At 48.7% G+C, this 24,137-nt stretch overlaps 4 protein-coding genes across 4 annotated transcripts; 3 read left to right on the top strand and 1 right to left on the bottom strand.

Annotated features, from left to right (window-relative positions):
* The first annotated feature begins 427 nt into the window (after window positions 1-427).
* On the top strand, window positions 428-3,450 carry LOC125537614 (UDP-Glycosyltransferase superfamily protein). The gene is made up of 8 exons (XM_048700940.2): window positions 428-631; window positions 1,130-1,246; window positions 1,596-1,789; window positions 1,870-1,975; window positions 2,097-2,244; window positions 2,379-2,515; window positions 2,643-2,809; window positions 2,903-3,450. Exons 1-8 carry the CDS (start codon window positions 541-543, stop codon window positions 3,194-3,196), a joined length of 1,254 nt encoding a protein of 417 aa, XP_048556897.1. The 5' UTR covers window positions 428-540; the 3' UTR covers window positions 3,197-3,450.
* Window positions 3,451-8,526: 5,076 nt separating this feature from the next.
* On the top strand, window positions 8,527-10,190 carry LOC125541604 (E3 ubiquitin-protein ligase PUB23). The gene has a single exon (XM_048704968.2). The coding sequence runs from the start codon at window positions 8,672-8,674 to the stop codon at window positions 9,923-9,925; it is 1,254 nt and encodes a 417-aa protein (XP_048560925.1). The 5' UTR covers window positions 8,527-8,671; the 3' UTR covers window positions 9,926-10,190.
* Window positions 10,191-13,277: 3,087 nt separating this feature from the next.
* Window positions 13,278-14,507, bottom strand: LOC147986662 (putative F-box protein At3g52320). Its single transcript, XM_087542105.1, has one exon. The coding sequence runs from the start codon at window positions 14,505-14,507 to the stop codon at window positions 13,278-13,280; it is 1,230 nt and encodes a 409-aa protein (XP_087398231.1).
* A 260-nt stretch (window positions 14,508-14,767) lies between these two features.
* On the top strand, window positions 14,768-18,005 carry LOC125541605 (uncharacterized). Its single transcript, XM_048704969.2, is given in 5 exon segments — window positions 14,768-14,895; window positions 15,020-15,059; window positions 15,163-15,281; window positions 15,399-15,417; window positions 15,420-18,005. Coding segments are annotated over 5 exon segments (2,388 nt in total). The 5' UTR covers window positions 14,768-14,865; the 3' UTR covers window positions 17,600-18,005.
* The last annotated feature ends 6,132 nt before the right edge of the window (window positions 18,006-24,137 follow it).

Here is a 24,137-nt window from a genome sequence, read left to right as displayed (position 1 = left end):
AGAGCGCTGCTACACACACGACAAATTATGAGTGGTGCAAATCAATCCGTTCATGCGTAGAGCAAAACGAGATAGCACCATTCACGAAAGTTCGAACGATCAACTGTCGTCCGCACAGCAGTTTCAGTATCAATATTTAGTACTCCCTCCATAAAGAAATATAAGAGCGTTTAGGGAGTAATTTTTACAGCAACATCAACCTTTAGTTAAATTACTAGTACTTTTTTGACAATAAACATGTAGTTAATTCTATCTCAATTAGAGATAGTTTTTGAAATAGACCTCAATTACAGATGGAAAAGGACAAATTTACCCCTGGCTGAAAACAACGCACGCACGCCGCCCCGCTTTCCTTGGCCCGCTCGACTGCTCCTCCGCCGACGGAGCTCCGCCCTCCGGTCCGCCGATCGTCCCCAGCGCCCCCCCCCCCCCCCCCCCCCCCTGCCGGCCCTCCACAGCTCGATCCCATCCCTCTCTACCATCTCCGCGCGGCCCCGTCCCGCCCTGCCTTCTCCTGCCGCGGCGCCGTCCTTGGAAGCGATGGCGGCGGCGGCAGGAGTCGCCGGGGAGTCGTCGGGGACGAAGACGAAGAAGCTTAAGATTGCTGTCATCCACCCCGACCTTGGAATCGGTACGGACCCCTCACCCTCCTCCTCTCACCACACCCGATCGCTAGATGCAGTTCGTCTGAATCTGACGCCATGGAGTTGGGAGGATCGAGTAGATCACGTGACTTCTTAAACTCCCCCAGCTAGAAGCTTGAGTCCCTGATCTGGTAGTGTCCCTAGATTCTTCAAGGAGGACGCCATCACTGAGCTTCTCCGCACGTCTAGGAGATCCCCAATTCTGTACCAGATTCGAGTAGACTGGTGGTCATTCAGGTGTGGTATAAGAGTATGCGAAGTGATGTTTCCTTTTCATACGAATTGGTGTTTCTAGTGATAGCTTATAATTAGCTTACTTGAAGAAACTAGGAGCAATTACATGACTTCAGCGTGGGATTGCACTTCAGCAATATGACACTTTCAGTTACAAAGTGTGTACAGAAGCATTGTAGCAGGCGTGATATAGCATATGCACAATGTATGATAACACCTGTAATAGGATTTAAAGAACGCTTTTGATGTAGGTGGTGCTGAGAGATTGATAGTTGATGCGGCATGTCAGCTTGCTGCCCATGGGCACGATGTTCACGTTTTCACATCACACCATGACAGAAATCGGTGCTTTGAGGAAACAGTCTCTGGTAAATCTCTGAACTATATCTATGTTATTTCGCTGAAAGTCTGATAGACCTGCTTCTCAAATTTATCCATGTCTGAGTTGCATTACATCTTTTTTTTGCATTGATGTTTTGTAAGTATTTGTGGCAGACTTGATCTGGAGTAGATGTTCTACTCTATTTCCATCAGTTCCTGCAAAATGTTCCATGCATAGTACTCCCTCTGTAAAGAAATATAAACGCTCTTATATTTATTTACGGAGGGAGTGTTTTTGTAATATTCCACATGTATAGTATTGGGTAATATTTATGGTAAGCAATGCTTATGATGCGTGTATACAAGTTTTATTGGACTTCTCTGTCTCTTTTCCAGGTACATTCCCAGTTACAGTATATGGAGATTTCCTGCCTCGTCATGTGTTTTACCGCTTTCATGCTGTCTGTGCTTATCTTCGCTGCATTTTTGTTGCACTCTGCGTGCTACTTTGGTGGCCCTCCTTTGATATCATATTGGTAGACCAGGTTTCTGTTGTGATTCCACTTCTTAAACTAAAGGCATCATCAAAGGTACTTATATCTTATTTGAAGTAATTTAGTGTGCTCTAATTGCAGCTATGTGCTGAGATACTTTTTTGTTGCATTTTCAGACAATTTTTTATTGCCATTTTCCTGATCTGTTGCTTGCACAACATACAACAATTCTTCGGAGGTTATATCGCAAGCCAATTGACATGATTGAGGAAGCCACGACTGGTATTGTCCTGGGCATCCGGAACTGTATCTATACTTATGTTTTGACTTTCCTTTGATTATATGTTGAGAGATCTACTGGCATCCTAATTGTAGCGGTTATTCTTTTTTGCATATATATTAGGTATGGCAGATTTGATTCTAGTCAACAGTAAGTTCACCGCGGCAACTTTTGCCAGGACCTTTTGTGGTCTTCATGCTAGAGGAGTCGAGCCTGGTGTCCTATACCCAGCGGTCTCAGTTGAGCAGTTTCATGAACCTCATGATTATAAGTAACTTCATGCTTGTATATCTCTTTGTGACTCATTTAGGTTCTATTCGTTCAGATTTTAGTATACAATAGCTGTCTCTCTTGTATTTTGTCCTCGTTTGGTGTAGCGAAGCTGAACTGTCATCTTTCTGTCAGGTTGAATTTCCTCTCAATTAACCGGTTTGAGAGAAAAAAGAATCTTGGTCTAGCCATTTCAGCATTTGCTTTGCTCCGGTCAGTTGTTTCTAAGCAACCTGGTGATGCTCTGCGGGAAGCAAGCTTAACAGTGGCAGGTGATGTTTGTTTATGTGTTATTTCCCCCCTTTATTCACAGGTTTAACGGTACTACATCTTGAGTTATTAAACAGTATTAAACTATTAACCACTGGCCACTGTTTTCTTACGTTTTTTATGCTGAAGGTGGGTACGATAAGCGCCTCAAAGAAAACGTTGAATACCTTGAGGAGCTCAAAAGATTGGCAGCGACTGAGGGTGTTTCTGAACATGTTAAATTCGTGACATCTTGTTCTTCATCTGAAAGAAACGAGCTTCTCTCCAACTGCCTTTGTGTGTTGTACACTCCAAAGGTAAATAATGCGTACCACCATTTGCGCAAGACTTTTACCAATCTAAGCAGATTATTCTAATTCAGCCTACATGTCTGACACTACTATGTCCAGGACGAGCATTTTGGCATTGTTCCTCTTGAAGCCATGGCAGCATACAAGCCTGTAATCGCATGCAACAGCGGTGGTCCAGTGGAAACAGTAGTGAACGAGGCGACAGGGTTTCTGTGCGATCCTTCCCCCATCGAATTCTCAAAAGCCATGCTGAAGTTTGTGAGCGATCACGATCTAGCGGTCCGGATGGGCAAACAAGCACGCGACCGCGTGGTGCAGGAATTCTCGACCAAGACGTTCGGCGACCTCCTGAACAGCTATGTCCTCAATGTCTACCACCAGAGGATGGAGTGATCCGAGTCCGGTGTCGGCAGCGCCAAATGGAAGCCTTTTGAGTAGCACATTAACATCATCCCTTTTTTTATCCCTGTGACTTGTGAGTTCTGACTTTGATGTACCACACATTTGGAAGCAAGTTAGCATGGTCTTGCATGGTGATGGCGACCTTGCATTATTGGCCTGTGGATGAACTGATTTCTCTGTCGATCTGTGTATTCTCTCGGATATTCATGCGGACGAGCTCATAAATAAGGGTTTGACCGGTCAAATCCGAACAGTCGGCATCAGTTCTCACTTGCAAGCGGCACTGTGTGAAGAACGATGTTTGAATGGAATCTTGTTGGTCATGGTAGCTCTGCGAATTATTTCCTGATGGCACCCTTTTGTTAATTCGGTGAACGATTGCGCATCATCCAACTACCATGTTTCTCCACGGTCTGCTGCCATACGTTTTGGGAAATGTTCGCCTGAATGGCAAGCAAGCAATCTGTTAGTAGATGTCAAAATGGTGTGTGCAAACTGACGCAGTGCCAAAATGCTGTGCGCTGAGCCAAGAGTTAAAATATGGCGGGTGTCTTCTCGAGGAGAAACTCTCGAGTGTGAACAATCAAAGTAAAACCAGTCTATCTGCAGTTGTCAACGCGGTTCTGTCAGCGGCAAAACGTTGCTTCCGCTCAGAGGGAACTGGGTCTGCAGGGTCAAAAACTGTGGGGAAAAACGGAAGTCTACGGCTCGGAAGTATATGTAAATCCTGGTAATATCCATGTGTATCATGGATATTACTCACCTGTGAGGCCATCCCCAATGTCTGAGTCTGACGGTATTAATATAGTACAGTAAGGCCTCCTTTGGCTTGGCTTAGAGGAATTTCATAGAAATTTTAGAGGATAGGATTTTTTCCTTTAAAACCCTTTGGTTCATAGGAATGCATTCCTATTCCTATATAGGATTGGTTTCTATCCTCCACATTTTATAGAAAAATAAAAAAGAGCCTAGACTCAATGAAAAAATTCTTTTGGTGTCAACCAAATGACATCTTGTTTTCTATTCTTACTCATAGGATTTGAGATACATGTCATCTCATTTCCTACAAGATTCTTATTTCTTTGGTGTCAACCAAATGACATCTTGTTTCCTATTCCTACTCATAGGATTTGAGATACATATCATCTCATTTCCTACAAGATTCCTATTCCTATGAGGGCATCTCCAACCGCGCCCCCAGGAAGGCCTCCACAGGCGTGTTTTTTGCGCCGGCGCCGAAAAATCGGCCCACACAGGAGCCCGATTTTCGTCGGCTTGGGTCAAAAACAGCGCCGGCGGACCCAGGCCGAACCCGGCGTGCTGTGGGGCGCCCGGGGGCGCCGGGGCGAACTGTTTTGGCGCGAAACAGCCGCGGACCCGCCGCGTCAACGACTCTACCCTCTTCTCGCCCCTTCGTCGCCCTCATCGCCTCGTTTCCCGCGGCGAATCAATGCCAAAGCTGTCGCGTTGCCGCGCCGGTCAACCTGCGCCATGCCTCACGGGCGGCGCAGTGAAGACCGGATGACGCGCGTCCCTCGCCCTCCCTCGCCCGCCACGCGTACTCACGGCGGCTCGCGCACGGGCGGCGCCTCGGCCTATATAAGACGCGCCCCAGCGCACTCGACGACTCGCACTCTCTCGCCGTCGTCGTTCCTCCCTCTCCTCTCTCTCGCCGTCTTCAGTTCATCACACCCATGGCCGAGCGCTTCCCAGGCGACGGCGCGGCGGTGAACGGCTTCGGCTGCCGCCATCTTCACGAGAACGAGGCTCGCCTCCTTTTCGAGGCCGAGTACCCGGTCCCGCCGGACATGCTGGTGCCCGGGGCGTGGAGGATCAGCGTCGGCGGCGTGCCGGTGCCCCCGATACCCACCGGCGCGGCGCGGCGTGCGGAGATCGCACGCATCCGCTCGTCTCTGTCGCGTGCGGCGAGGGAGGGGTCACGGTACGTCCCCGACAGCCCGCTCTGGGAGCATTATTTCCGCCGCCGTCACGCCGAGCAGCTCGAGGCCATCAACGGCGTCGAGCCCTCCGGCAGGCTCAACGCCGTCGGCCGGCGTCGGTGGTGGGGCGTGTCCGGGCGCACGTTGTAGGTCGTCCTCGAGTACATCGAGGGCGGTAACACGCCGCGCCTCGAGTACCCCGCTCCCCCGTCCTTCCCACGCCGCCGGGGAAGCTCCTGGACCCCGAGGCGCATGGAAACCGGGGGGTCCTCCTCCTCGTCCGGCGGCTCCCCCTGCCTCCACCTCCGCCCCGTCAAGCCGGAGCCCCAGGGCACGCCTGTCAGTGCGCGCACTCGCAGCTCCGGCGTCCGCATCGGCGACAACACCTCCCCCACCGGCCGCTTCGTCCTCGTCGAGTTCAAGCCGGAGCCCAAGCCGGAGCCCGGCCTCCCCGTGGAGTACGAGGAGATAGCCCGGCGTGGCTTCTCCTACGAGGACGCCCTGCGGTGGGCGCGGGACGACTACCTCCGCGACGAGATGGTCTGGCAGCGCCGGGCCCTGGAGGAGATCGCCGCCCGCAAGCGTGGGCGCGAGGACGAGCACGGCGTCATGGTCCTCGACAGCGACGACGACGACGACGCCCCCGGACCGTCCAACCTGCCGCGCCAACCGGGGGAGGGATGCAGCAGGGACGGCGAAGGCGTCGGCGGGGGCGACGACGACGGCGGTGACTACACGCGGTTCTACAGCCTCCTCGGCATGTAGAACCGCGTGGACGGGCGGCGAGGAAGACGGCGGGGTAGCCCGCGGTAGTTTTTCCTTTTTTTTTGTAAAATATGTTTAAATTTGAACGAACTCAAACATGTTTGCGTTGTGTTTGCGCCGAATTTAAACATTTTGAAAACCCATGGGGCCGCGTGATGCCCCCAGTGCGCGGTTTAGCGCCGGTGCGTCCCCAGAGGGCGATTTTTTGCCCCTCCTGAGAGGCCAACGGCTGAAGATGCCTTGATAATCCTATCCTATGAACCAAAAAAGGCCTAAGTTTTAATCCCCTAGCCCTAGGCCGGTGACGGTGGTGACGAGGACGCGTTCATTTGTTTTCCATATCGGATTCGTCAACGGATTTCTTGATGATCAGGAGGCAGCTGTACGTGCTGATTGCAGCATTTCTTCAGAAAAACAGGGGAAACGCGGGGCGGTCAAACCGATCGGGAGGCGCCCGTTGGTTGGAGACGATACGCCCGAAGGATAGCATAGCATGTGGGGGCGGCCTGGCAGACGCTCGAAGTCGTCGGGCGGGCGACGGCGAGAAACAGCGGGCCGGCGGTTGGACATCACGGCGTGCTGCACGTCGGATCGGCAAGTGGCTGTTAATTAGAACTGTCACGGGCGATTATTCATGTGCAAGTTGGATTAGAGCTATTTTTCGACACGGATTTGGTGCGAGTTTTGGTTTGTGCCTAGGAAAATTGCAGCAGATTTTGCTAAGTGGTGATGCACTAATCTAATGGACAGCTTCAGGCCAACCGATTTTGTGCTTGCGTTTGCAGGATAAATAAACATAGTAAAGCAGCCAAGCGACCCTTTGCATCCATCCATGACCTATGCTCCCAATACATTATGCATTTCGTACAAGAAATTGTGACGGTTAAAAGCAATTGTTCTGCTTTGCAAATTGAGGTAAGCAGTGGCGAAGCCACACATGAGCTGTGTAGTCTATTGACTACACAACTTTTTTGCAAAAAAACATCCTGCAACAAATAAACACCATGCAAAATATCCTACAAATGTGTACTCCTGGCTACACAAGATTCAACTGACTACACATGATTGAATTCCTGGCACCGCCACTAGAGGTAAGCCGATGACGAGCCACATGGTAATGGACTGCACAACCGACAGATTACCTGTGATGAAACAGATCTTCGTGACTCATGCGTCGATCAGCCAGCGTTTTGGTTGAGACTGCACTCGTTGCTCGGCGTCTTCTTCTGCTTGCAGTGGTTCTGATTTCAGGAGTGGGCAGGCAGACAGTGATGATCGGGAAAGATACCGCAATCACATCAGACTCCCACCTAAACCGCGAAAAAAAAGGCAAGAGAGTTCACGAAATTGGCCTGTAGTATCTTGGCGTCCATAATGCTTTATCCTCGGCGCACATGTGGAATTGCTTGGGTGGGATTTAGCATCAGCGAGTGTGGATAAACTTTCACCGTAGGTTACAACTGAACCCATTTTTTTTTGGAAAAAACTGACCCCTTACTATACTATTTTTTTTTGCGAGGGTAAAGAGTTTTATTCCATAAGAATTTAACTTGTGCATTAAGATATATTTTTCAATGAACTTGGATGCATTTTCATGCATGTACAGTTAACTTGGGCATTACGAAATTTGAATTTTTCAAGAAATGCGCATTATATTATAGAAGGTATGCAGTGTACCGCTAGCCATTAAGGAATTCGTCTTTAGAGGAGGAGTTGAGGATCCGGCCGGGAAATTTGAATAGGAAAATGCCCGGTCATAGTCAAAGGAAACGCCCAACCGCTCTCCCGACTGAACTTAACAATGAACGGAGCAAACATAAGAAGAAACGGAGCTGGATCAGGAATAATTTAACACTACAAAACCCTGCTGTCATCACCGGCCTACCTCCTCATCTTAACAACTCCAACCTGCATCTCAAGATTTTCAACCCTAGAAAATAAAAATCAATGCCCTTCGAAAAGATAAAGATAAGTAGCAGTAGTATTAGCAGCAGAGAAGAAGTAAACATTTCATCTTCCTCTTGTTTGTGGCAGCTTGGTAAGCGGCATCGATCACAATTCACGCCAAGTCGTTGGTAAATTTCCGCTCTAACCGACGAGCTGTTGGGTTGCTTGAGTCGACGCCCATGGAATCCATGCATGTGGCTAAAAGTCCCGTCAAAACGCCGAAGGGTTACCGCTGGGCGTGAGACGGAGTCTCCGGCTGAAGATCGTGGCAGCAACCCATATCGTCGCGCCACCTTTATCTTTATTTTTTAGTTTTATAAGTATATACAAACATATTTGCCAACCTTGCACTCAATACATTCTGGCCCTCTGACTATTGACTCCGGGGTATTATTATACGCGCATACGATCCGCAGAAATCAAACCGATAAGGTGCGAATACCGCGAGCTGCTCGGTTTATCCTGTTTCTCTATAGGGTTTCGCATGGATTTTTTAATTTAAATATAAGTTTGTGACGACGCTGTGTATAATTTATGATATACAGTTTGATTGAGGAGAGTGGATGCCTCATTCAGATTTCAGAACTACTGCTGCACATGGATTAGTTCTACGGGCTACCTACGGGCTAGCTTGCATGACTTCAGCATTACGCACGCGCAGGTTGCAGTTGCAGATAGTATAAAACCAACATCCCTATTGGTTCCCAGACAAACTGCATTTCATTTCAGGACAAGGAATTCAGGCCGCTTGATTGGCTGCTCGCCACTGCGTGATTTGGCGCGTCGATCGATCGAAGATCCATTCCAGGAGGCGATGGCCACGGAGGAGTCGCCGCAACTGTTCCTGTGCCCGATCTCCATGGAGCTGATGGAGGACCCCGTCACGGTGTCCACCGGCGTCACCTACGACCGCCGGAGCATCGAGCGGTGGTTCTTCAAGTACGGCAAGACCACGTGCCCGGCCACCATGCAGCGCGTCGCCTCGTTCGACCTCACGCCCAACCACACCCTCAAGCGCGTCATCGCCTCCTGGCAGGACCGCGCCTCCACCTCCTCCTCCTCTAGCCCCGCGGACGCGCTCAAGCCGATGCCGCGGGAGCGGCTGCCGTCAGTGCTCGCCGGCATTGAGGGCACGCCGTTCAAGGTCACGGCGCTCAAGGGCCTCAGGCTCTGCATGGCCGCGGACCAGGCGGCGCGGGAGGATTTCGTGGCCTGTGACGGCATCCAGGTGCTCGGCCGCGTCATGGCGCAGGCGCTGGCGGAGAGCGGCGCCGGCGGGGACTTCTCGGCCTTCCGGACGTGCGAGGAGGCCGCCGCCGTCCTCGCCACGCTCCCGCTGTCAGACGAGGAGTCGGTGGACCTGGTGCTGAGGCCCGAGTGCATGAGGCCCATGGTCGCGCTCGTCCAGCGCGGCAGCGCCGAGGCGAGGCTGCACGCCATGTCCATCCTCGCCAAGGTCTCCGAGGCCAGCGGCGCCCGCAACTGGACCGAGGACGTCGACGTCGACGACATGGTCAAGTCCCTACTCGACCTGCTCTCCGACGGGGCCTCCTCCAAGCTCAGCTCCCGCGCGCTCGACGTGCTCATCGACGTCACGGCGCGCTCGCGCTCGAGGGGCGGCGCACGGCGCGGCAAGGGCGTGGTGGAGGTGGGGGCCGTGCGGGTGCTCGTGGAGCTCCTCCCGGAGGCCGACCGGCACGTCGCCGAGCGGGCGCTCCTGCTCCTGAAGCGGCTGTGCAAGTGCCCCGAGGGCCGGCTCGCGTTCGCGGAGCACGGGCTCGCCGTGGCGGCCGTGGTGCGGACGACGCTGCGGGTGTCCGGCCTGGCCACGAGGCTGGCGGTCAACGTGCTGTGGCTGGTGTCGTGCGCGGCGCGGCCCACGGAGAGGGTGCTGGACGACATGGTGGCGAGCGGCGGCGTGGCGAAGCTGCTGGCGCTGCTGCAGGCGGACAGCTCGCCGTCGACCAAGGAGAAGGTGGCGAGGATGCTCAGGGTGCACGGCGCGTTCTGGAGGCAGTACCCTTGCATCCCCGCCGACCTCAAGGACTACCTCAAATTTCTCAAGTGATCTATCAGTCGATCGGCAAGTGTACAGAGAGGCGGGAGGATGAAATGTTGTTTGATAGGGAAGATTGAAATCCGATCCATGCGTTGAGCATGAGCATGCGTGTACAGATTAAACGTGCGCTCAAATTGATTTGATAGTGGTTTTTTGATCCATCCAGGTTTCAATCACTCATCAATTCCAGTTTGGCGGCATACCCATGATTTTGTATATATGGTTGTATGTATCAAATGGTTATTCAAAGTGAGTAATGACTTTGTTTGCTCAAGGCAAACAGACTGCAGCTCACATAGACATGGTTCTGTTCCCCCATACTATCTTTGTTAGGGTGATATATACTCCCTCCGTTCCGAATTACTTGTCTTGAATTTGTCTAAATACGGATGTATCTAGACTCATTTTAGCGCTAGATACCTCCGTATCTAGACAAATTTAAGACAAGTAATTCGGAATGGAGGGAGTACTTGGGTGCACTCTCCTCTTTTGGTAAAATCGGTGAAACTGTACACGATGGAAGTCCAAAAAAATAGTACATATCTAGAAAAATTCCACAGCATTTTACACAAGATCAGTGGTAGACCCAGGAATTAAAGTTAGCTGGGGGCGAACATTTAATGTCTACTTTTTTGGTACAAACGCCACTCTATTCAACCAAAACTCATAGCATTCAACAACAAAAGAATAAAAAAAGCTCTTAAAAACTAATAAACTGCTAACGTGGACTATTATCGCTTGAAATGTTCACTTAGGGCATCTCCAACACTGACCCGCAAATTCCTCGAGTATGTCCGTTTTTGTGTTCAGACGTGGTCCGCGGATATGATATGGAAGGGAGCCATCCAACACTAATTATAAAGTATCCGGCTGGGAGGAGAAAAAATAGATGAGGACCATGCATGTGGTGAGATAGAGCAGTGCTACGCAGCCGACGTGTTTCCGCCTGATGCGTCCACGACAGTAACTAATCACTGTTAGATGAAATCCATCCATAAATAAGGAACGTGAGATCCTAGAATCGTCCACGTGACGTCCATAAAACATCGTGTGTGAAGCTATTCCGGGTGGGATATTGTGGTGTGTCCGGTTGAGAGGAGACAGAGAAGAGGTGACCATGCATGTGCGGAGAGAGAAGAGAGTAGGACCACGCGAAGGCTTTTGGTTGATCGAAAGATGTCTGGAGGTATAGCTCCTCATGTTTGTCTCCACTTTGCCGGAAAATGAATGTCCGAATCACTTTACGGATCGATGTAAGACCGCGTTGGATTGTAAAAGTGAACAAAAGTGTGTGACCAGACATATACCAGAGTTTTGCAGGTCTCCCTTGGAGATGCCCTTAAGCCACAATATGATCCCATAATTTTAATTCTGGAACCAGACCTACAAAATTATGAATGTGATGAGAGTTGTATATATTTATTCTTTTTGAGTAATATGAGAGTTGTATATATGGTCATAGATCGTGAGGGGGACACTCAATGCGGTTTGTGGATCGATTGGGGATCTTTTTCTGTTTGACAAGGAAAGGAAAGGAGAGATCGATTGGGCTAAGATGTCGTCTGTTTGGGCCTGTAGGCTGTAGTAGCCCAGTGCAGTCTACCGAACCAGCCCAAGTCTCTTTCTCCCTCACGTACCCCTTCGATCGCTATGCACCATCAGCTCTTCTTATGCTTTAGTTTTGAATGAAATTAGAGACAGAGTTTTTGATTTTGTTAGTATTACTTTTTGTTTTAAAAACAGGGAGGCAAACTTTGAAGCACATGCCTTGACAAAGGCAGCTTCGTCTCTCCCTGTAGGGCGCCACTTGTGGCTAGGGAACCCTCCGGACATCATTTGTATTCCTGGTGTGATTGTTGAATAAATCCCTAGTTCACCTAAAAAACCCTTCGATCACTAAAAAAGAAACAGAGAAGAGCGCCATTGCTTTCTGAATTCTAAAACTGAGAACAGCGCTGCCGCAGCCCGCAGATCGGCAGATGTGTAGGTGGGGGCGATTCTCCGCCGCCGGCGACCCGGGGCGGCCGCCCCAGCTCGCCCCAATGGTGGGTCCGCCACTGACAAGATGCATTTATCATGTCAGAAAAATTCATGCATGTATTAGATTTACCACTGTGAAATAATAGATACAAATAGCAATTGAATAGAAGAATGAATAGAAACATAATTTTGGGGACCTTGCTGTTTCGGACCGGCTATGGTAGGGTGATTTTTTTAGGTTATGTTTTAGTTCCCCGTCGTTGATGGTGAAGTGATGGTGCCATCGTCGACGTGGAATAAGTCCTCCCTATCTCGCCTTGCTTTGATGGTGCTTCTTCGCATCGTTGGAAGGCATGTGCGAGGGTGCTGTGTTCGTTAGTTCTCCATGTTTTTTTTGGGGGGGGGGGGGGCTTATGCAAGTTTGTCTCGGTGGTGTTGTTTTGCAGAGCTAATGGTGCGTTGCCGGCATCGGCACGTCTTGGTCCTTTGGTTCCAGTTTTGATCGACGAAGATTGCTTGGTTTCAGCCTTGTCGAGGAGCACGTGAGAGTTGTGCCCCCTACTCCATTTGGCCATACATGGGCATTATACAGGCCCTCTCTAGTGTTTTCTTCTCCAAGGTGGTGATTTGTTACATAGAAAGCAGTTGCCGACATCTTCTGGTCTAGATCGATGACTTTTTGGTCATGCTTCTACAAGCTTATAGGTTTAAACAAGTTTGCGCTGCTAAGACGTACACCCCAATGCGAAAACGAGCTTTTCTCATTGCGCACCGCCGATAGATGCAGGAGAGAAAACTTCGACACCCCAAAGAATTTGAATGTATTTTGTCAATTTCTGCAAGGGTGTTTCTTAAGGGTATCTGCTACATAATATATGGCCTTTCACCTTTTTGGCCAAAAAATAGAGAATAATACTAACATAATTTGAACCTACTAGCATCCACGGTAGAATTTGTCATTTTATGTTACTGAATGTGTGGGTTAAATCCGAATTCAAATTTGATGAGATGGTAGATATATCCTTTGTAGTGCTGACCACAAAATTTTCAAAAACCTTTGTACGCTAATCTGACACGATTTCACCTGAAGAGGTGAGTTCATACAAGTCATCACCTTTTTTGTTTGTATCAAATTATGGTTTGGTGTTATGGTTCATACGAGTCAATATGCCGCTCCGTTGATATTTTTTTCTTTACGAGAAGGCCATGGACATATGTTAAATCTATCAATACCAGGATTCAAAAAAAAGGAAAATAAAGATTACAACCAAGAAAATATTCTTCAGTCTTTTTATCGCAATTAACAAGACTTTCAAATTAGGTAAAGATAACAAACATAAGCTTATCGCAAGCTGAAACGCAACCATCAAAGTTGGGCCGGCTAAGACGCAATACGAACAAGATTTTCCATGTAGGGAGTTACGTTGAAGAAGAAGATATTCTGCTTAGTAGTGTGTTCCCTCCGACGCTTGTATCTTAGCCCTTCCAACGCAAACACTTTGGTCAATGGGTTAGAAGCCGTCTGCAGCTCGTAACGGTAGAAATTGGGACCACAATGTAGCATGATTGCGCCCCCTGGAAGAAATGACATTGGCTGAACCAGATCTGATATACACAGAGAGTAACGATGCTCCCATCTCGAGTTCACGTTAGTATCATCTTCAACCAATATCCAAACCCCCACTCCCCCCCCCCCCACTCTTGGTAAACCTGTCAGGCACAGATTGCCCTGCTGAATCACGTCCAACAGAAAGGATTCATGGAGTGCACGATCCAATGGCAAGGTATCCGGTAGACGAATGACGCGGAACGTCTCATCTTCCAGGCTGAAGCAGACGCAGCCATTTCGATCATGCTCAAGATGGAACCTGTCGATGACCCAAAACAATCCACCGTTTACGAATTTCTCGGTTATCCACTCGACCACAGGGTAAGGCAAATCAGTCGTGGTTTCCCTCCAAGAAGTACATGCCTCACCATCACCAACAGTGAACACTTCCATCCCCATGCGGTAAACTTCTGTGAGAGGATCTTTGGAGCGGACGAATGCTCGGACTACCTTGTACTTGCCAGTGCGATGGTCCAAACCAAACCCCGTCGGGAGGAACATATGTTTGTACTGTGTTTTGGTACGGTTACTTGCAGGCAACGTCATTGTCTCCCTGGTGGCCGGATTGAAGAGGTAGAGCTTGGTGTTGGTAGGGAAGAGCACCAGACCGTCGCAGTGGGCAATGAGAGCGATTGAGCTGAACTCGCCGGGAAAGTCAGTTGCGTGCATCAGCCTTGTATCGGAGACACCTAGCCCTAGCTGCCACCGGTAGAAGCGGGTTTGGGTTGAGAAGGTGGTTGGCCACTCCTCAGCTTCGATAGTACTGTCCAAGGCGTGGGGAGTGATGAGCCACGATGGTTTCTGGTGCTCAAGGTGACTCCGGATGAACATGGGGTCGGAGATGGTTGCGCACCAGGCCTTGCTGAGAGACTTGAACCGCAGGAGGGACTTCACTGGCAGCCGAAAAAATATCTCGAGAACAAGCTCTTCCATCGACTCGGGGGGACATCTTGCCGCCTTCCTCTCCCTCTTCTTACAAGTCTTCAAGTTCATGGCGTACATGCAGCAAGAAACAGACTAGTGCGATTCTTGATAATAGCTCCGCGTTGTACAGCCTCCAAAACCGTGTCGGAGACTGTCCATAAATAAATATCCTTTTTTTCTTCAGTAATCTCTTGTTAGAACAAACGGAAGCTAGGCCCAATGACAGCCTGGTGAATCTTTTCTGGGCCGGGCGGCCCATTCAGTTATCGCCGCCCGTAACGCCAAAACGAAAAAACTCCCGCTCCCTTATCGCGCGGGCTCACCCTTTTTCCCGGGAACTTCGGAATTTGACTCTCCGAAGCAAAACCAAATCGGAGCCTCTTCCTCTGGGACACGCCCGTCGATCCCCGCCGCTCGCTTCCGCCCCACCTCCGCCATGGCCGACGAATCCGCCACCCAAAGCCAGGTACGCCTCGCCGCGAGGGTCTCCTCCTATCTCCGCTTCTTGGTTCTGTACCGCCGTTCCGTTTGCCGGCGCTGCGGCGCAATCGGTGCTTCGTCGGTCTCACCGGATTTCGCTGTTCTTGCAGGCCCGCGGGTGCAGCTCGTACCCCTTCTCGTTCCCTTCCCGTGGGTGCCCTCTGCTGCCCTGATGAATTTCCATTCTATGTTCTGTTCCAACGATTTTAGATCTCTGAAGCGTGCTCACGTTGTATTCGGTGTTTTTCGTCAGAGCCGCCGGACATCAAGAACTGGTTCTCGAGTTACCAGTACGAGTCGCCGGAGGTGCCGGAGCTGGCTGTTCACCCTCCTGCTGTCGACAACGGCAGCGAGACCCAAGACCCATTGGAGGTAAAGAATCTGCTGATCTGTCTTAACCAAATCCTACTGAAATTGCTTCTCTTGCTACCTTATCCCAATTGTATTCTTACCCATTATATTTGCTGAATTGTGCATGCTGGGATCCAGTTCCCGGTGGCTGGGCATTTCTTAAAGACGCCCCTGGGAATGGCGGCACTGATTTGAAGAGGGATTGTTTTGGGAGCCAAGCTGAGCATGCTGAGGCTTCTGCTACGAGAGATTTCCTTCCGATTGGTGGGAGCACTGTTGAACAGGGCACGAAAAGGAAGCAAAGCCTGCGGGGGCTGTTTGGTTTTCTGGATGACCATGAAGAGGGTACTCAAACTGAAAATCGGGTGGCGTCGCCTGTGCAGAGAAGTGCGGTGGATCCTCCGTGGAACCGCAACTGGGTAGGCTTACAGAATAGAAAGCGCAGCCATGAAGGCATGGTTGAACACAGCGAGCTACCAACGGATAGTGAGAGCACTTGTATAGCTGAAACTCAAACTGAAAGTCGAGTGGTGTTGCCTGTGCTGAGAAGTGCAATGGATCGTCCATGGGACTGCAACTGGATAGGCTTGCGGAATAGAAAGCGCATCCATGAAGGCGTAGTTGAACACAGCGAGCTGCCGATGGATAGTGAGAGCACCTGTGTAGCTGAAACTCAGACTGATAGTCGAGTGGTGTTGCCTGCGCTGAGAAGTGCAGTAGATCCTCTGTGCGACTGCAACTGGATAGGCTTAAGGAATAGAAAGCGCAGCCATGAAGGCGTAGATGAACACAGTGAGCTGCCGACAGATAGTGAGAGCACTTGTATAGCTGAAACTCAGACTGATAGTCGAGTGGTGTTGGGCTTAAGGAATAGAAAGCGCAGCCATGAAGGCGTAGCTGAACACAGCGAGCTGCTGATGGATAGCGAGGGCACTTGTGTAGCTGAAACTCAGTTAAACCCCCCGGGAGGTCAGGAGACCAAGCACAGTAAAGGTTCAGTTAATTGTGGTGGTACTAGTTTAGCAGCAGATAATGAAGAAGGTTTACCAGAAGATGGCACTGAAAGTAACCTGCCAGTTAATTTTCACAGTAAAGGCCTAGCAGATGCGGAGAAAACTAAGCAAAGTCTGCGAGGGTTGTTTGAAGCAGATTTTCTTGACAACCGTGACGAAGCTACTCAAACTGAAAGTCGGGTGGCGTCGTCTGTGCTGAGAAGTGCAGTAGATCCTCGTTGGGACTGCAACTGGATAGGCTTACGGAATAGAAAGCGCAGCCATGAAGGCGCAGTTGAATACAGCGAGCTGGTGACGGATAGTGAGGGCACTTGTATAGCTGAAACACAAGTAAACCCCCCAGGAGGTCAGCAGACCAACCCCAGCAAGCATCCAGTTAATTGTGGTGGTACTAGTTTAGCAGCAGGTACTGGCCTAGAAGATGGCATTGAACATAGCAACCTGCCAGTTAATTTTCCTAGTAAAGGCCTAGCGGGTAGTGAGAAGACTAAGTTAAGTCTGTGGAAATTGTTTGGATCAGGTTTTCTTGACGACGGTGATGAAGCTAATGAATCTGAAACTCGGGCTGTGTTGGCTGTACAGAGAAATGCAGTACAGCCTCTGACAAACTGCAACGCTGTAGGCTTACCTCATATTGAACAAACCCATGACGGTGCATCTGGATACAGTGAGCTACCGGCAGATTGTCACGCCATCAGTACAGGTGAAACTCAAGAAAATCCCCCATCAGGTCAGGTGATTGAACACAACAGGCTGCCTGTTTACTGTTGTAGTACGAGTTTAGCAGGGGATACTGAAGGTGGTTTTGTAGAAGATGGCATTGAGCGCACCAAAATGCCAGTCAATTCTCCTAATAAAGTCCTAGCTGACATTGAGAAAACTGCCACTGAACACTACATACCGCCTGTTAGTTCTGGTGGTATTGGTTCAGCTGTCACAAATGAAAGCTTTTCTGGAGATGAAATCAAGCGAAGCAAGCCTAAACTGGAGCATAAGAAAACAGAAGGAACAGCCGTGGCCGATGGTTTCGTTGCCATCAGGACAAAGGTGAAGCCAGCAGAGAAATGCAGGACAAGCAAAATTCCTAAGGTCTCAACAGGAAGAGAGAATACAACATTGCAAGAGAACCGCCGCATTTTGGGGACTACTGCTTTGGGCCAAGGTAGCACTAGAAGCCCCTTGTCAGATAGGACCAATATTTCAGAAGTTGCAGGAGCTCCAGCACAGGAGGTCAGCGGGAAATGGAAGTGCCCTCGCAAGGGCAAGCCCTACGTTGGCCCTCCGATGAAACAGCTGCGGTTGGAACAATGGGTGCGCCGAGTGTAACAGTTTAAGATTGTTAGCTTTGGTAAGGAGAGTTTGCATCAGGGCGAAGCCTGGAGTTTTCACCTGAAAAATCCGGTGACATGTTCAGCTTTGGTATTCCTACCCAGCCTGCTGTAGAAGTGCATCTGCTTTGCATCCATCAGAAGATCCTTCACACCTGCTGCTACATTCATCTCTCTGTTATGGTGTCGTGGTACGTGCAGCTGACTGAATCTACTAAACAGAGTGCAGAACTTGACATCAGGCGTTCAGTTGTGATTGAACTAGTTTATGCTCTTTTAAGCGTTGTGAATTGGGATCTGTTGAACATGTATTACTAGCTGTTATTCAGCCTTCAAAGTGACACGGCATAATATGGTGCTCCCACCATGATTGACCAGTAAATTTTGTTGGTGGAAAATAAATAATGATCTGTTTCTTTTGTTGTTAAGAACCAGTTCTATTAATTATGAAATATACAAGCAACTAGATCAGAGAGGCGCATGTTGCTGTGCGCCTGTGCCCATCCCTCTATGGATATGAATTATGGAAGGATTACATGATAAAAATGTTATAGGAAGAGTGGTATGGTAGATCAAATTCCAACACTTTTATTTGGCAAAACAAAGTGAGTCCATTATAATGTAGGATAACTCAGTAGAAGAACAGCCTCCAGCCTCTTGAGAAGAGTCGTGTGTTTAATATATAGCCATGCGCTACCTCTTCCTGCCGTATCTAGAAACTCTGAGCAAATGATGAAGAATGTTATGCACCTCTTTTTTTCCTTTCTTTGAGGCAAACAGCGGAGGGCGATCGCCCACCTGAACATGGATGATTACAACAACATAGGCTCACAGAGAGAGAGAAGAGGGCGACAATCAACGTGGGGGCCCTTGCACACCTAAAGCCGAACGTGCTGCTCGGCCATTACAAACATTTCTGAAAATCCAGAGACCGAACGGTCTTTGAGGGGATCCGTAGTAGTATGATTGCATATATCAATATCAGGTTTGTGATTACTGAATGAGCGTCCTCCCGGCAAGGGGATCTGTCGTAGTTGCAGAGTCGGGCTTTGACCTACTGTTTCGGCTAAAAAGAAAATCAAAAAGGGTCAAGAACAAAAATAGAGTGGATAAAAGTACTCTCTCCGTTTTTATTCTCTGCATATTAGAGTTGAGTGAAGTCAAACTTCGTAAAGTTTGACCAAATTTATAGGAAATAATATAAATATTTAAGATAACAAATCTATATGATGTGAAAGTACGTTCAATAGTGAATCTAATGGTATTGATTTGTTACTATACATGTTAATATTTTTGTCTATAAACTTTGTCAAAGTTTATAAAGCTTGATTTTGACCAAAGCTAATATACAGAGTAAATAAAAACAGAGAAAGTATGTTTTTATTTGGTTACAAGTAACGACCAGATACAAAACGGACAAGAGGTTTGAGGCCTAGCGATCCCTACGTCACATCGATCTGCACATCGAAGATAGTAACCTGATGCTCGATCGGCTGCCATGCAAAGACACGACGCTCATCTCTCTATGGCGGGGAACAATGTGTGTTATGATCGTGACTTTTCGGGCACCCGTTGGCCCCCTTCTCCTCCAGCTGAGATAGCATGCGTCCGCGCCAACACATCGGCGACGGCAGCACAATGTCGATGGAGCCGCCGGCGGAGGGCTCCCAGGCGCGCACCTGATCGCCTTGCAACGGCCTCGCCGCCGCCCGGGCCGATGAGCCGGGCGTCGTGGCCATGAGAACCAACAGCATGGTCACCACAAGCTTGCGCATCATCGTCGGCATGGAGATCGAGATGAGATGACACTCACAGCGTTGTCTCCGTTGAGCTGTTGCTTGTGTGTGCTGCGTGTGAGAGCCGTAAGCTTCTGCTGCAAGGTCTGGTCGGCTATTTATAAGGGGTTGGATGACAAGCTAGCTCATGTGTCATGCTCTCATGCATGGCAGCTTTGCCAGATTTTGCATGAATATATTCGCACGAGCTTGAAGCGGCTGGCAATCTGGCTCCAATTTTTCTACGGCGGATTTTGCTTTCGGCCGCTTCGTCTCTGCCGTGATCGCGCCACTCACCAAGTCACGGCCCTGCATGTGTGCATGGACGGACGACGAACCGAGCGTGGGCGCAACGCATGCGTTGTGTTCCAAGCGAACACAAAAAGTGGAGGTAATACCGGTACATATGGCCGCCCCTGGTTGTACACAACCCTAGCACGGTGGTACCACGTGACAGTTTTCCTACGTTGAAAAGCAGAAAGTTCCGAGAAAAAGAGCATATTTGTCTCGTCCAAGAAAATCCAACGGAAATCTCAACCAGCTTTGCAAAATCAAAGAGGAGGGTAGCTCCATGCAGGAGCTACAATTAATATAACTAGATACCTCACGTGTTGCTGCAATACTTTCGTTAAAAAATGCGTAAATGGTTGCCAAAAAAATAACTAATCCTAATGAAAAGAAAATATAGGCTTGAAAATCAATACAAAAAGTCTCTAAAAATAGAGTATAAATTTTTGAATTACTGTTAAAAACATCATTTCGAAAAAAAATGTGAAGGATGACTAACATGCATGTATGATGTGAATGCAAAAATAATTGTAATTTGTAAGTTCGCTTATGTGGCAGATTTTGCATAGGTTAGTGGCAGAGAATACTTAAATGCATGACCTTAGTGGAGACATTAGCTTATGTGGCAGATTTTGCATGACTTAGTAGGAGAGAAGACTTAAATGCATGGCCTTAGTAGAGACATTCACTTATGTGACAGATTTTACATGGCTTAGTGAGAGAGAAAACTCAAATGCATATTCTGTTGGAAATATGCCCTAGAGGCAATAATAAATTGGTCATTATTATATTTCCTTATTCATGATAATCGTTTATTATCCATGCTAGAATTGTATTGATAGGAAACTCAGATACATGTGTGGATACATAGACAACACCATGTCCCTAGTAAGCCTCTAGTTGACTAGCTCGTTGATCAATAGATGGTTACGGTTTCCTGACCATGGACATTGGATATCGTTGATAACGGGATCACATCATTAGGAGAATGATGTGATGGACAAGACCCAATCCTAAGCCTAGCACAAGATCATGTAGTTCGTATGCTAAAACTTTTCTAATGTCAAGTATCATTTCCTTAGACCATGAGATTGTACAACTCCCGGATACCGTAGGAGTGCTTTGGGTGTGCCAAACGTCACAGCGTAACTGGGTGGCTATAAAGGTACACTACAGGTATCTCCGAAAGTGTCTGTTGGGTTGGCACGAATCGAGACTGGGATTTGTCACTCCGTGTAAACGGAGAGGTATCTCTGGGCCCACTCGGTAGGACATCATCATAATGTGCACAATGTGATCAAGGAGTTGATCACGGGATGATGTGTTACGAAACGAGTAAAGAGACTTGCCGGTAACGAGATTGAACAAGGTATCGGGATACCGACGATCGAATCTCGGGCAAGTATCGTACCACTAGACAAAGGGAATTGTATACGGGATTGATTAAGTCCTTGACATCGTGGTTCATCCAATGAGGTCATCGTGGAACATGTGGGAGCCAGCATGGGTATCCAGATCCCGCTGTTGGTTATTGACCGGAGAGTCATCTCGGTCATGTCTGCATGTCTTCCGAACCCGTAGGGTCTACACACTTAAGGTTCGATGACACTAGGGTTATAGGGAATAGATATACGTGGTTACCGAATGTTGTTCGGAGTCCCGGATGAGATCCCGGACGTCACGAGGAGTTCCGGAATGGTCCGGAGGTAAAGACTTATATATGGGAAGTCCTATTTTGGTCGCCGGAAAAGTTTCGGGTTTTATCGATAATGTACCAGGACCACCGGGAGGGTCCCGGAGGTCCACCAAGTGGGGCCACCAGCCCCGGAGGGCTGCATGGGCCAAGTGTGGGAGGGGACCAGCCCCAGGTGGGCTGGTACGCCCCCCCACAAGGGCCCAAGGCGCCTAAGGGGAGGAGGGGGGGCAAACCCTAAGGGCAGATGGGCCTTAGGGCCCATGCCTGGTGCGCCTCCCTCTCCCCTCCACCTGGCCGCCACCTAGATGGGATCTGGGGGCTGCCGCCACCCCTAGGGAGGGAACCCTAGGTGGGGGCGCAGCCCCTCCCCTCCCCCTATATATACTTGAGGTTTGGGCTGCCCAAGACACACGAGTTCTTGATCTCTCCCTGGCGCAACCCTACCTCTATTTCTCCTCATATCTCGCGGTGCTTGGCGAAGCCCTGCTGGATCACCACGCTCCTCCACCACCACCACGCCGTTGTGTTGCTGCTGGATGGAGTCTTCCTCAACCTCTCCCTCTCTCCTTGCTGGATCAAGGCATGGGAGACTTCACCGGGCTGTACGTGTGTTGAACGCGGAGGTGCCGTCCGTTCGGCACTAGGATCTCCGGTGATTTGGATCACGACGAGTACGACTCCTTCAACCCTGTTCACTTGAACGCTTCCGCTTAGCGATCTACAAGGGTATGTAGATGCACTCTCCTTCCCCTCGTTGCTGGTTTCTCCATAGATAGATCTTGGTGACACATAGAAAAATTTTGAATTTTTGCTACGTTCCCCAACAGTGGCATCATGAGCTAGGTCTATGCGTAGTTACTATGCACGAGTAGAACACAAAGTAGTTGTGGGCGTCGATATTGTCAATTATCTTGCCGTTACTAGTCTTATCTTGATTCGGCGGCATCGTGGGATGAAGCGGCCCGGACCAACCTTACACGTACGCTTACGTGAGACCGGTTCCACCGACTGACATGCACTAGTTGCATAAGGTGGCTGGCGGGTGTCTGTCTCTCCCACTTTAGTCGGATCGGATTCGATGAAAAGGGTCCTTATGAAGGGTAAATAGCAATTGGCATATCACGTTGTGGTTTTTGCGTAGGTAAGAAACGTTCTTGCTAGAAACCCATAGCAGCCACGTAAAACACGCAAACAACAATTAGAGGACGTCTAACTTGTTTTTGCAGGGTATGCTATGTGATGTGATATGGCCAAGAAGAATGTGATGAATGATATGTGATGTATGAGATTGATCATGTTCTTGTAATAGGAATCACGACTTGCATGTCGATGAGTATGACAACCGGCAGGAGCCATAGGAGTTGTCTTTATTTATTGTATGACCTGCGTGTCATTGTACAACGCCATGTAATTACTTTACTTTATTGCTAACCGGTAGCCATAGTAGTAGAAGTAATAAGTTGGCGAGACAACTTCATGGAGACACAATGATGGGGATCATGATGATGGAGATCATGGTGTCATGCCGACGACAAACGATGATCATGGAGCCCTGAAGATGGAGATCAAAAGGAGCAAAAATGATATTGGCCATATCATGTCACTTTTTGATTGCATGTGATGTTTATCATGTTTATACATCTTATTTGCTTAGAACGACAGTAGTAAATAAGATGATCCCTCATTAAAATTTCAAGAAAGTGTTCCCCCTAACTGTGCACCGTTGCGAAAATTCGTCGTTTCGAAGCACCACGTGATGATCGGGTGTGATAGATTCTTACGTTCACATACAACGGGTGTAAGCCAGATTTACACACGCGAAACACTTAGGTTGACTTGACGAGCCTAGCATGTACAGACATGGCCTCGGAACACAAGAGACCGAAAGATCGAGCATGAGTCGTATGGTAGATACGATCAACATGAAGATGTTCACCGATGATGACTAGTCCGTCTCACGTGATGATCGGACACGGCCTAGTTGACTCGGATCATGTAATCACTTAGATGACTAGAGGGATGTCTATCTGAGTGGGAGTTCATAAGATGAACTTAATTATTCTGAACATAGTCAAAAGGTCTTCGCAAATTATGTCGTGGCTCGCGCTTTAATTCTACTGTTTAGATATGTTCCTAGAGAAAATTTAGTTGAAAGTTGATAGTAGCAATTATGCGGACTACGTCCGTAAACTGAGGATTGTCCTCATTGCTTCATAGAAGGCTTATGTCCTTAATGCACCGCCCAGTGTGATGAACCTCGAACGTCGTCTGTGGATGTTGCGAACATCTGACATACACATTTTGATAACTACGTGATAGTTCAGTTAAATGGTTTAGAGTTGAGGCATCGAAGACGTTTTGAAACGTCACGAAACATATGAGATGTTTCGAGGGCTGAAATTGGGATTTCAGGTTCGTGCCCACGTCAAGAGGTATAAGACCTCCGACGATTTTCTTAGCCTGCAAACTAAGGGAGAAAAGCTCAATTGTTGAGCTTGTGCTCAGATTGTCTGAGTACAACAATCATTTGAATCGAGTGGGAGTTGATCTTCCAGATGAGATAGTGATGTTTCTCCGAAGTCATTACCACCAAGCTGCTAGAGCTTCGTGATGAACTATAATATATCAGGGACATATATGATGATCCTTGAGATATTCGCGATGTTTGACACCACAAAAGTAGAAATCAAGAAGGAGCATCAATTGTTGATGGTTGGTGAAACCACTAGTTTCAAGAAGGGCAAGGGCAAGGGCAAGAAGGGATACTTCATGAAACG

This window comes from Triticum urartu, chromosome 2A (assembly GCF_056163025.1).
Source record: "Triticum urartu cultivar PI428250 chromosome 2A, HENAU_Tu73, whole genome shotgun sequence".
Lineage (NCBI taxonomy): Eukaryota > Viridiplantae > Streptophyta > Magnoliopsida > Poales > Poaceae > Triticum > Triticum urartu.
The sequence above is the reverse complement of the archived record's forward strand: the minus strand, read 5'-3'. Positions and strand labels throughout refer to the sequence as shown.